Source organism: Mastomys coucha, unplaced genomic scaffold (genome assembly GCF_008632895.1).
Source record: "Mastomys coucha isolate ucsf_1 unplaced genomic scaffold, UCSF_Mcou_1 pScaffold19, whole genome shotgun sequence".
Taxonomy (NCBI): domain Eukaryota; kingdom Metazoa; phylum Chordata; class Mammalia; order Rodentia; family Muridae; genus Mastomys; species Mastomys coucha.
In genome coordinates, this window is record NW_022196901.1 from 10,233,119 (window position 1) to 10,245,784 (window position 12,666).

At 37.4% G+C, this 12,666-nt stretch overlaps 1 protein-coding gene across 4 annotated transcripts in view; it reads left to right on the forward strand.

Annotated features, from left to right (window-relative positions):
• The window catches only part of Pclo (piccolo presynaptic cytomatrix protein), a 359,315-nt gene that overhangs the window by 282,723 nt on the left and 63,926 nt on the right, over positions 1-12,666 (forward strand). For 2 of the 4 annotated variants that reach the window (XM_031380023.1, XM_031380025.1), the window contains exons 18-21: positions 1,474-1,545; positions 3,383-3,563; positions 5,665-5,859; positions 7,134-7,208. In XM_031380023.1, the coding sequence (XP_031235883.1) occupies positions 1,474-1,545; positions 3,383-3,563; positions 5,665-5,859; positions 7,134-7,208 (523 nt within the window). Of the gene's footprint in view, positions 1-1,473; positions 1,546-3,382; positions 3,564-5,664; positions 6,786-7,133; positions 7,209-12,666 lie in introns of those variants that run through there. The other 2 variants (XM_031380024.1, XM_031380026.1) reach the window with 2 other exon arrangements.

Consider the following 12,666-nt stretch of genomic DNA (forward strand, 5'->3'; position numbering starts at 1 on the left):
CTAAATTCCCTGAGGCCTCCAGTTTCTAGAGGGTTAGATGCATCTTCTCTGACTGAACCCAGACCGGCAGTCCTCTGTTGTATATGTGTTGGGGGCCTCATATCAGCTGGTGTATGCTGCCTGGTTGGTGGTCCAATGTTTGAAAGATCTTGGGGGTCCAGATTAATTGAGACTGCTGATCCTCCTACAGGATCCACCTTTCTCCTCAGCTTCTTTCAGCCTTCCCTAATTCAACAACAGGTATCAGCTGCTTCTGTCCATTGGTTGGGTGCAAATATCTGCATCTGACTCAGCTGCTTGTTGGGTCTTTCAGAGGTCAGCCATGATAGGTCCCTTTTTGTGAGCACTCCATAGCTTCAGTAATAGTGTCAGGCTTTGGGACCTCCCTTTGAGCTGGGTCCCACTTTGGGCCTGTCCCTGGACCTTCTTTTCCTCAGGCTCCTCTTCATTTCCATCCCCGTAATTCTTTCAGACAGGAACAATTATGGTTCAAATTGTGGGACGGCAACCCCTCCATCACTTATGTTCTGTATTCCTGCTGCAGGTGGGCTCTATAAGTTTCCGCTCCCTACTCTCAGACATTTCATCTAAGTCTCTCACCTCCCTGGTCTCTGCATTCTGAAGGGTCTCTCCTACCTCCTACTTCCTGTGGTTACTTGTTTCCAATTCTTTCTCCTGGCTGTCAGGGCTTCAGCCCCTTTCCCTCAATACCAGATCAGGTTCCACTTTCTCTCCCAAGTCGCTCTCTCCCTCCCCACTTGTGATTGCTTTCTTCTTCTTCCCAAGTGGGACTGAGGTGTCTTCACTTGGGCCCTTCAGCTTGTTAACCTTTCTGGGTTCTGTGGACTATATCTTGGGTATTCTGTACTTTTTTTTTGCAAATATCCACTTATTAGTGAATAATAAACAAGGGACAGGTTTACAAATTGAGAGCCAATATTTTCAACTGGATAAATTTTGATTTTTCAGAAGGAACATCGAAAAGAAATAAGATGTATAAAATGTGCTTATTTATTCTACCCAGCTAAGATATAGGAATTCATTTCTACAAATTAAAGCTTACCAAGAGGAGAAAACTAATGTTTACAGTAGATGGTGTAATGATGATTATCATAAAACTTTGAAGCCAAAAATAAGTGATTCTAAACAAAATTACATCAGTGTACATATCTTGTAATTTTAAAAATATGTGAATCCATAACTATATTTAAGGAGTGTAGACTGCTTCTTATTAAATGAGGACTACAGATGGGACAATAAGTGGGATCAGTTTGTTCCCAAAATAATGAGGTTCCCTATAATCAAACACTAGATTGAACTACAAATTGATCATTAAAATTTTACACAATATTTAACAGTCTTAAGTAAGATACCAAGTATTCTAATGAAGTGAAAGGGTTGAAGGGTCCTCTATGAATATGCTGAAATGCATGTTGGAGACAAGGGGCTGATGGCAGCTGTGTCTGAATGCAGCTCATCAAGAAGACCTTGGAGGTGACAGTTTGGGATTATGATAGATTCTCTTCCAACGACTTCCTCGGAGAGGTAAGTCTAGATTTCTGGGTCTGTTTGCTTGTCTGTCTTGTTTTGTTTTTTGTACTGTCACTATCTGTGACAAGATAAAGATAATGAAAAGTAAATTTCTTGAGTTTACTAAATAGCCATTCCTGAACGAAGTCTTTTGACAGGTAAGTTTATTTTGTGAGTTACTTTTTGAATAGGTTAACAGAACCTCAAGAAGTAATTTTCAATCTACCATTTGATTTACTTTTTAATCTAATTAAGATTAAATAGTGTTTTAGTAGGATAATAAACAGTGATGATGTGATTCCAAATGAGATCTGAGATTACAAAAGAAATAAAGTGAGCTGGATTTTTTTAAAATGCAGTTTCAGGTCCTTGAATTACTCAGTACATGTAAAGATGTAACATTTCACATTGCTCCTTACAATTAAATACAATGCTAAAGACTTTCAAGGGTTTTTCAGGTTAAAACTAGATAGAAGCGAAGTAATTATGATATACATTTGTGAAAAATCAGAATGCATCTAAGAATAGAATCTGGAAGAGTGAATGAAACTTCAGATGTTTCCATCAATAATCTTATAAATTAAGTGGTGTCTTAGTCAGGGTTTCTATTCCTACACAAACATCAAGTTGGGGAGGAAAGGGTTTATTTAGCTTACTTCCACATTGCTGTTGATCACTAGAAGAAGTCAGGACTGGAACTCAAGCAGGTCAGGAAGCAGGAGCTGATGCAGAGGCCATGGAGAGATGTTCCTTACTGGCTTGCTTCCCCTGGCTTGTTCAGCCTGCTCTCTTATAGAACCCAAGACTTCCAGCCCAAGGATGACACCACCCACAAGGGGCCCTACCCCCTTGATCACTAATTGAGAAAATGCCCCACAGCTGGGTCTCATACAGGCATTTCCCCAACTGAAACTCCCTTCTCCGTGATAACTCCAGCCTGTGTCAAGTTGACACACAAAACCGGCCAGTACAAGTGGTTTCTTTAATATTTGTTACTTAAATTATATACCCACATATACTTATATATACATAAAATATATGAGATATACACTTAGTATATATGTATTATAAATTATACTCTCCTATTTCAGCCATTGACACTAATCCTGATTAATGCAGAACTGCTCTAGAATGTAGCTTTATGTTTGGCTTAGTGACATATTTCAAAGCACTGACTTAGTGAGGACCTAATGTACTCTTTTGCTTCTATGAACCTAGGTCATTTATCTATATTATATTTATGAACTTTATGATGTCCATGACTATGACTATAAAAATTAAGTATTTTTTAGAACATTAAGAAAAGAAAGATGCCAGATAAACCACAATACAATGTTTTCTCATCAGCTTGCAGTCACATCTCTATGTAAAATATTAAAGAGTGTTTTAAAATGATGGAATAAGCTAGCAATTGCAAATTACTCATGCTTTTCATTATTTTGTCATCTTCTGATTAAAATCATATATATCTTCTGAAGTAAAAATTATTTAATAGAACAGCCCAGAACAACTCATGTCTCATAAAGAACATCTGACTTATGATTCTGATCTTTTTTCATGCTACTCAGGTAAATTTGGGAATGGTCAAAGATAGTATATAGTTTAGTTTAATCACAAATTTATCAAGCATCTTGGATTTACAATATCTTGATTTTCAGTATCGTAACTGAAGAAAAATAGACAAATAGAAAATTTAAAAGTAGGTAAATAATCAAAGGAAGGTGGCATTGCCATTCTTGAGGCCATTTTTAATGATCTGGTCACATCCTTATTTAAGTTTGAGCTCATAGAAAAACTAATAAACCTCTATAGCTCAGTCCAACTGTCTTACCTCTCCATTGTCCTTTTCCAGGTATTGATTGATTTATCTAGCACATCTCATCTGGACAACACTCCTCGGTGGTATCCACTGAAAGAACAGACTGAGAGCATTGACCATGGCAAGTCTCACTCCAGTCAAAACAGCCAGCAGTCCCCAAAGCCCTCTGTGATCAAAAGCAGAAGCCATGGTATCTTCCCTGACCCATCCAAGGGTAGGAGATATTTCAAGTAGAACACCATTGTTTTTCTCTTTATTCAGTCAGTAGCTTTTTGAACGTGAGTGCCTCTATGTTTAGTATACACTGTAAAGTTAAGTTCTGTTGGAAAAATTAGTGTGGTATCATGAAAAGGGAGCTCCGGATTAGGAAGAAAGGGGCTCTAGGCACATATCAGTACATACTTAGCTATTAACCTTGCCATCTTCATTTTGTTACTTTGTAAAAATTATATTGGACTATACAGGGTAATTCTATTTCAGAAAACACATAACAACAGAATTTCAGAGAATTCACTGAGATGTCTCAAAAGGAGTATAAACTTCCTTCTACTACATTGACTAAAACCATGGCCATCATTACTATTAGTATATTCTTTTTAATTTTTTCAATCTCTAAATTCTCATATAGTCAGTCTATAAACAAAATTTTGCATCCCGTTTTTACTTATCCTTTGAAGAGCATTTTCTCGTGTTACCAAAACAAACAGCATTTCTATAATGAGTTCCTCCTTTAACTTTTTAAATTACTGTTTTACAACATAACTTATCCTCCCCATAACTGATAAATTCACTGCCCCGTATGAGATAAACTTGTATTGACGGTACTTCCCTGTTCATCAGAAGTGGGCAGACTGTGTTACAGTGTTCTGGAGGGTGAGAAGCTGGGATCACTCTAATAGGAGGACCACAAAAAAAGTGCTGAAGATGGTTTCTGAGGATGTACTGTAGGTTGGGTTTGGATTCCACTTAGTGATTTAAACTTCACCAAGATAAACTTTCTGAAAGATAATTAACATTCTGAAAGATAATTAACATACAGATCTCTCTCTCTCTCTCTCCCTCTCTCTCTTTCCCTCTCTCTCTCCCTCTCTCTCTCTTCCCTCTGTGTGTGTGTGTGTGTTTGTGCATGTGTAGTTCTCCCCATCTATATAGTCTCAGTTTCCAGAGACAATGATTCTAAGACATTATTTATATTCTAAGTTCTACTGCTAACTCCACACCTCACTCTGTTTTCACTTAAGAATGTCCCATAGATCAGTAAACATATTGTGTTTTATTGAGCTGGTGGGGAAGGGGAAAGCTGAGGCATCTGTTACCCGAGGCTTCTTAGAACTCATTTTTCTTTTTTTTCTTAACAATTTGTTATTGATTATTTGGGAATTTCACATATTATACCCCATCCCACTTCCTAGTCCTCCTAGGTCCAGCCCCATGTATACTCTCCCACAAAAAAAGAAGAAAGGAGAAAGAAAAAAAGAAAGATAGAAAGAAAGAGAGAGAGGAAGAAAGAAAAAGAAAGGAAGGAAGGAAGGAAGAAAGAAAGGAAGGAAGAAAAGATATATTAGGTCCAATTTGTGTTGCCCATGTATTTATATTGAATCATGATCAAATTCCAAATGGCCAGTTCCTTAAAAAAAAAAAAACAAAACTGAACCTTCCCGACCTGCATCCCCCATTCCTACACCCCTCCAGAGGCCATCAACTGTGGAGAGCTATACGTTAGCATCCGTATCACAATTTTTAAGAGTTCTCTTCAATGGCTTCCTATATAGACTATTTCTTGGGGCGGGTGGCGGTGGGCAGTGTATTACAAAAGCCTTCTATGTCTCGCATTCTCACTTGTAAGTCTACATTGGTCAATACCACTGCAAGAAATATTTCTTGCCCTTTACAGCCTGAATCATGGACTTCCACGGGGTTTCTGGGGACAACACAAAGAACACCCATCCAACCTCCAGCAGCAGCATGAAACAGGGACCTCAGCATAGCCTCCTGTTTTCTGAGGCGCTGTAGGCCTTGTTGAGATCCTTAGTCCATGCTGCCACTGGGGGCGATGTTGGTGTCCGTGGCCTGTACTGCCACCAGACAACTCATTCGACTTAACTTTCTTCTCCAGACTGGCCTCCCTTCGCTTCCGTCCCTGAATTGTTTTCTAAATGTTTAATTCCGCTACTCTATTGTGTGGAGTAGCATACATGACGCATAAAGATGGCATTAATGTAAAGGACCGTTTCTAATTACATGTAGACTAGACTTCCACAGCAATGCACTGGGAAGCAACTTTAACTCATTTTTTTTAATCCCTTTGTAACCAGATATGCAGGTTCCCACCATTGAGAAATCCCACAGTAGTCCTGGTAGCTCAAAATCATCATCTGAAGGCCATCTCCGATCTCATGGACCGTCTCGCAGTCAAAGCAAAACCAGTGTCGCCCAGACCCACCTGGAAGATGCAGGGGCGGCCATAGCCGCAGCTGAAGCTGCTGTGCACCAACTCCGCATTCAACCAAGTAAAAGACGCAAATAAATTCCTCAGCATGGCAGCTTAATGTTCATCTGTTGCCTTTCTCTCCTGCTGTCTTTCCCTGTTTGCTTTCTGTCTTTTGGCATCCCCTGCTCACTCTGTTCTGTCCTTTTGTCTGTGTAAGAACAGTATCAACACATAAATATGCTCTTCTTTTAGTTTCTCTCTCTCTTTTTTTTATTTACATAGACTGCAATAAAACTGGCTGTTTCTCCTTTGTTTCCACCATCCATCCAACCTGGCTCATAATATTTGGTAGCCGTGTCTGTGAAGTTTGCAGGCAAAGCAGCAGTGTTGTGTGTCTTTTGTGTGCACTTCCTTCCCCTTTAGAACACAGGAATTATAAGCACAAGCGGGCTGCCAGTTTTCTAGCATTATCCCAGTCAAGCAACCATGGATACACACACACACACACACACACACACACATTTAAGTCAGGTTAGTAATGAGATACTTGGACTTGGAAACATTCAACATTGAAGCAGATGATTAGTGAGACCACTAGTCCTTTCTAGAACTTAGGGTGAAATGCCATCCGAGGCAATGTTTAAAAAAGAACATGTGCAGAAAGGAGCTTTCCATGTATGTCTCCTGAAGAACATGTGCAGAAATTCGTATTCTCAAAACTACATTTTTTTCCTATGCATATTCGTTTATGTGATAAAACAATGTAATCTCAGTAAGGGTCATTGTCTGGTCCACTTTGTTGGATCGCACACTGTACAGAATAAAAGAGTTTACAAATTATTATTATTTTTTATCAGTGGAATGTTTTCAACATCAAGAAGTGCCATCTCTAGTAGTTGTGGTCAGTTAAAGTCTAGCCATTGACTTGTCTTAATCGACGAGTTTTCATTCATGAAATTTTCAGATAGAAGTCTATAAAAACCTGGCTACAGGCACACTGTCAGTTCTGAGAAGCATCAGCCAGACCATGGAAGTAGCGTGTCATTTTCTTCGTCCCTCTAGTCCTCGTTTCCCAGGAAACAGCCAGTTTTAATCCCCTTCAGTGCTGTGCATGTGGTATCATTTTGGCATCTGACAACACAGTTTAAAGAGAGCAAAAGCACACTTGTGTTTGCATGAATAACATTGAAGCTGGTTCCATCTGAGGATACACTCTGGGTTCGCATTTCACCCACACTGCCACAGCAGCACATAAAAGCGGTCAGTGTAATCATGCCAGCAAACAGCACAGGCACAGCATAGCGGGCGTCCTCCCTATTCAAAGAACTCAGTCTGATAATCTGCCTCCACCAGCCAATGGCAACCAAGACCAAAGCCAGCTAGCCCTCAGGAAGGTGATGTCCGATGGACCAGTCAAGCCAGAAGGAGGTGAGCAGAAAGGCCCTGTTCAAAGCACACAGCAAGAACTCCCCCAAATTTAAAGGTCTCATCCTTAATTTTTAGAGATTGTCTAATGAAATGTGTTTATCCCCTTTTTAATGTGCTTTTGTGGGCATGGCATTTTAGGATTTCATCATCACCATGTAAGTCCCAAGATCAGTCTCGTATTATATTGACTACAGTGATTTGTATTTTTCTATGCACTGGGCGTCTTTTGACTTTTGTTGGAAAAAATAGTTTAACAGTATTCATATTGCAGAATGGAATGCATGCTACTAACCTAATCTGTTCAAGCATGACTATAAAACATGTTGCATTGTGATAAAAGTTTACATTGCTCACAGTTCAAGTTAGCATACCCGTTGGAATGTAGAACAGTTTTTTGTTGACTATTATTTGACGTGTAACATTTGGAAATGCTTAGAGGAAAGCGAAGGAAAAATTGTTAATGCACTCATTCACCTCGGCACAGAGGAAATTCTCTCCTGAGCCTACAAGCAGATATCTTCTGTGCTTGTTTCCGTAGCTGTTAAGTGTATCAGCTGTGTTGGGCATGTGAATATCCAAGTGCCTGTGTAATAAATAAAGTATCTTTATTTCATTCATAAAATACCGGGTTCTGAGCCATTGTTATATGATGCAGCATAAAATGAGTGTGTTGGCTTTGCTTTTATTTTTCTCCTTTAATTCCTTTCAGTAGGAAATGGTCACCAATACATTGCTAGTTAGAGCTATGATAACAGACAATTGGGAGCATAACAAAGTTACAGACTGGAAACACTCTAAGCCAGCAGGAAAAACATTACCAACTAAACTCAGAGTTCACGGGAACACAAATTAATCGGGTTGGGCTGGTAGGCAATGAGTTTCCTGTTCCTAAACTCCCTTCCCAGTCCCCTTGTCTGATCTAGTTGACAATCTTCTAAGATTCTGCATAAAGGAAGGTAACTAGCAAGAGTCCCTGCTTTGCATCTCACAACTGTAGTAAGAAAGGAGAAAGCTGATATCTGTGGCCAACTTGACCCTACATCCAGAGTGTTCATGCAATAAAGACTTATTGCCCCTGTCAAGAATCAAACTAGGGTTGCTTTAAGGTTTTTTTCTAATTTAATTCAAAAATCATATCTAAACTAAATAATAAATAATTAAAAGCAGCATTTTCTTAAATAATTTCCAGCTCTGAAATACTGTTTTACATATTTGTTATAAATTAAAATCATGCCTTTCTTTCTCCTATAGTGTTTATGTGAATTCTGAGAAAGTGCAAAACATCTAATGTGCTCTGCTCGCACATACCAGATATATGAGCTTAATGGTCACTTGAGGTGACAGAGGGACACTGTAGTTTGGCTAAGGAAGCAGCTTAAACTCAATGCTGAGTGTGTGTTTCCCCCTCCAGTCTAAAGGCTGACACCAGAAGGTGTCATGCTTTTTCCTTGTCTTTCTAGAATATCCTGAACACAGTTAAAACACTAAGTCTTGTCCAGCCGTAGTGTCACAGACTTTTTAATCCTAACATTTGGAGAGAGAGAGATGGTTTGAGTTTCAAGCCACCCAGGACTGGGTAATGAGATGCAATTTCCCAAAAAGAGATGAAGGAAAAGAAAAAGATTCTACTTCTTACCTTTCATTCTATCAAATAAGTGGAGTGTTGATCTTACTTGAGATACAACATTGACTTTAAGTGTCACAGTAATCAATTTCTGATTCATTTCAAGCCTTATTTTAATACTATGATTTAGTTATTGCTATATACTCCTTTGTAAGAGTTTAATCATAGACTTGCTCTTAAAGTTTGTATGAAAATAAATTTAGTCCTTTCTTGAGTAATGCCCAAATACATATTTTCTATTTAAAATGATATGCAACTGGATTAGAAGTCACTCTTCATTGATTGCCAATCAGAAGAAAAAGTAGGTAACAGCATTTTTCATATATAATTTACCCTAACTAATAACAAAATTCTATTTTCTAAAATGTAAATATATTCTTTCCCTGTTCCTATAAATTATAATAATATAAGTTAATAATTTTTGCCCAATCTTTTTCATAAATATACTATAGAATTAAATTAATGTAAAACTCAAAGTAATTTATTTGATCTGGAGAATAAACTGACCAGGAATATGAATATTCAACAAAGTAGCAAATCCCGGTTCACGCTTCACTTGCTGCAGAAGTAATGACAATATTTTTTATGTTTCACTAAAGTTCTGTCATTTTAGTCTTCTCAAGGTAGTTCATGTAATCCCACTTGCACTCTGAAAATAACAGTCTATTTAAATAGTTTGTGACATTATACAAAATGTAGTGTCATGCATTCTTCATCACAGTAAGTGGATGACTAAGTCATTTGAGTGTTTTGATCCTGTCCTGTGGTATAATCAGAGGGTCAGAGATTGAGATGCTGAGCACAGAGCTCCAAGCCTGAGCTGTTCCTATAGCCCATATTTATGGCTCTGAAATCTTGCCTTCTAAACTAATGGATCCTTTGAAATCAAGGTATCTTATTTTAGATGGAAACAATTGTGATTTGACTATTTTTAAAATCACCAGATATCTTATAAATCATTACAAGTAGCTAGAACTAGCAGTGGAGAACAAATTTGACATTCTCAACCTACATGATGCTCCTTTCAAAGGATGGTGATTTGAGCTCTTCAGCTGCAATAGAAGAAACCTTGCCACTGCACAAAGCACTGAAAGCAGGAGGCAGGTGTCTAGAGGAAGCTATGCATGCATCTGTAGGTATTTCAATCAAGGGTGACAAAATTTTCCCTAAAGACCTTTTCAAATATTCTATAAGCTTCTCAGAAGACTTATACTTGAACTAGTATAGTATATGAGCCAAGTAAAATTATGGAATAAGCCAATGGAACTTTTTAGTTGCAGTCAAGAAAACTAAAGGGAAGAATTAAACCAATTTCACCAAATCACCCTGATGTCAATTATATATGATGTCAATATATATATGATCAAAAATGCACATAGTTGGATTTGGGATGAGGAGCTTTGGAAAGTGTTTTGTTCGTTTTTGTTATTCCTCAAGATTCCTTCATTGAGCACAGGCTCTACTATTCATAACATCCAAGAAAGAAAGGTTAGGAAGCAGTTTTGGTTACTCTTATTTTTACTTATTTTTTTTTTAAGAAAGTTTTTTTTGAAGCAAGGTCCTGCAGGAGGGCTGTATAATCCAGGCTGGCCTGAGAATACCACACCTGGTTCTTTGCTATACAGTTTAGAAGATCATACCCAAACTCAAACAAACACCAATCTTATTAAAATCTTCGTAGTTTACTTACTTGACAACTATTACTGATTTTAAGTGCAATTTTCAGCTTCCTAGATCTGAAAAGTTAGTTTTAGGTTCAAAAGTAGACAGTATAAAGTAAGTAGACAAATCTCCCCTCTTGAGGAACAAAGGAAGGTGATTTGAACTAGTTGAAGAGGTGAGGTATGAAGATCTAGAAATAAGAGATAAAAGATAAAGGTGTGCGTTTGTTGATTGGCCCAGTTGTAAGACTAAAGCCTGAAGCTGCTTCCACAGATGGATGCTGGAGATACCCCTGTCAATAAAGCTCACTGTGACACCTGAGCATCATGTCCCCTATGTACCCATCACTCTGTGGGAGTTGCTCTCTTGGAGACATGGTAGTGGGTGGCTGGTTGGGAGAGGTTGGAGTTTTGGGGAGAATAGAATTGTTAGTTACTAGTGTTAGTAGCTAACCAGTGTCTCTTTTTTTTCTCAGAGGAGACAAATCAGTTTTGTCAGAATGGATTAAGTGTGCTCTATTTCTGAAAAGGACAGGGTCTTAGGCAAAGTAAAACAGAAAACAGGACAAATCAAGTGGTCGTTTGTGGGTTTGGGTTGTCTTAATTTTGTATGTAAATGGTTAATAAATACGAATTTTACATTCTTCAATTTGTTGTATTTGTACAAAAAATAAAAATCCAGATTTTAAAAATAAAACCCTTGGCAGTTTGAAATTATAAGAAAATTGACATACCAAACATATATACAGAGTAAATATCCCTGCTTCCAAAATTCTGATACAGTAAATATTTAAATCATTCAAATATTTTAGCTTTCACTATTTCCTATTCTGTGGGGTGGGGAGTGTTTTTGTGTGTGAAAATCAAAATACTTTTTGAGAATTTCCACATTTTAGAATGATTACATGTGTATTTTCAAATATTATAAGCACTTAAATTTATTGCCAGAAATCTCTCCTATTATTTATAATCACAAATAGTGACTATGTAGTTCTGATCATATGATGCTTTTATTAATGAAATTTTCTTCCTGAAGTAGACCACATCATTCCCCATCAATGGGTACTTTTGTTTTTTGTTGTTTTCTAGTCATAGCTATGGGTCTCAACAAGTCATTGACAAAATTTGCTTTGGTCAACCTTGAGAATTTTTATTCATTTAATTGCATATGACTAGCAACATCCTCTGGCCTTAAATATAAAACCACCAAAATTTGTTTTCAATGGTGCTATATATTAGTAGACTAACTAATTCTGGGGCTAAAGAATAAAGATGAGAATATTGATCTGTGATCAATAAGAAATCCCAGTTTTAACAAACAGAGACTCATTAACTATTACTTATGTCTGCAGTGGTTCTTAACTTTCCTAATGCTGTAACCCTATAATATAGTTCCTGATATTGTGGTGATCCCCCAAACATAAAATTATTGTCGCTTATGCTTCATAACTGTAATCTTGCTACTGTTATGAATTGTCATGCAAGCATCTGTGTTTTCCGATGGTCTTAAGGGACCCATGTGAAAGAGTTGTGACCTACAGATTGAGAACTGCTGCAAACATTAACCATGAAACCACGTTTGAAAAATATAAATTTCTTTACCTTGGAATCCAGTAAATTGTTTCCTACTTAGCACCAGAAAGTTGAAGCTGAGGAATTTCAGCAGGCAAGCAAATGAAGCAATGAGTCATGGAACTCAGAGAGCATGGTGAGGACAGAGTAGGGACGTTAGACAAGCTAAGATGTGAACATGACACCAAGAGTTTCTCATTGGGGAAGAGGAAAGACAGAATGACCGAGAGAAAAGAAAGAATTGCCAGAGATGCTGTTGGATAACTTAGCTATATCGGCTAAATCCAATATCAAACCCAGGAATTACTTGAAAGTTTTACTACATTTGATTGACACATATTCTACAACCATATTTTATCATTTTTCCTTTGGGCTAGGTGAGAAGAGGTGAAGGTATGAAATATGATGAGAGAAATCTTGAGGTATATCAGATCAAATAATCAATATAATACTTTTATTTTATTGAAATATATGTTTAATATGTAATTGAATGTCAAGAAACCAAAAAATATTTATTTGAGAAGAAAACATCAGAAATACACGATTTTGATTGGTATCTTGAGTTTGTTTAAATGTGTCAATATAAGTAACATAGATATGA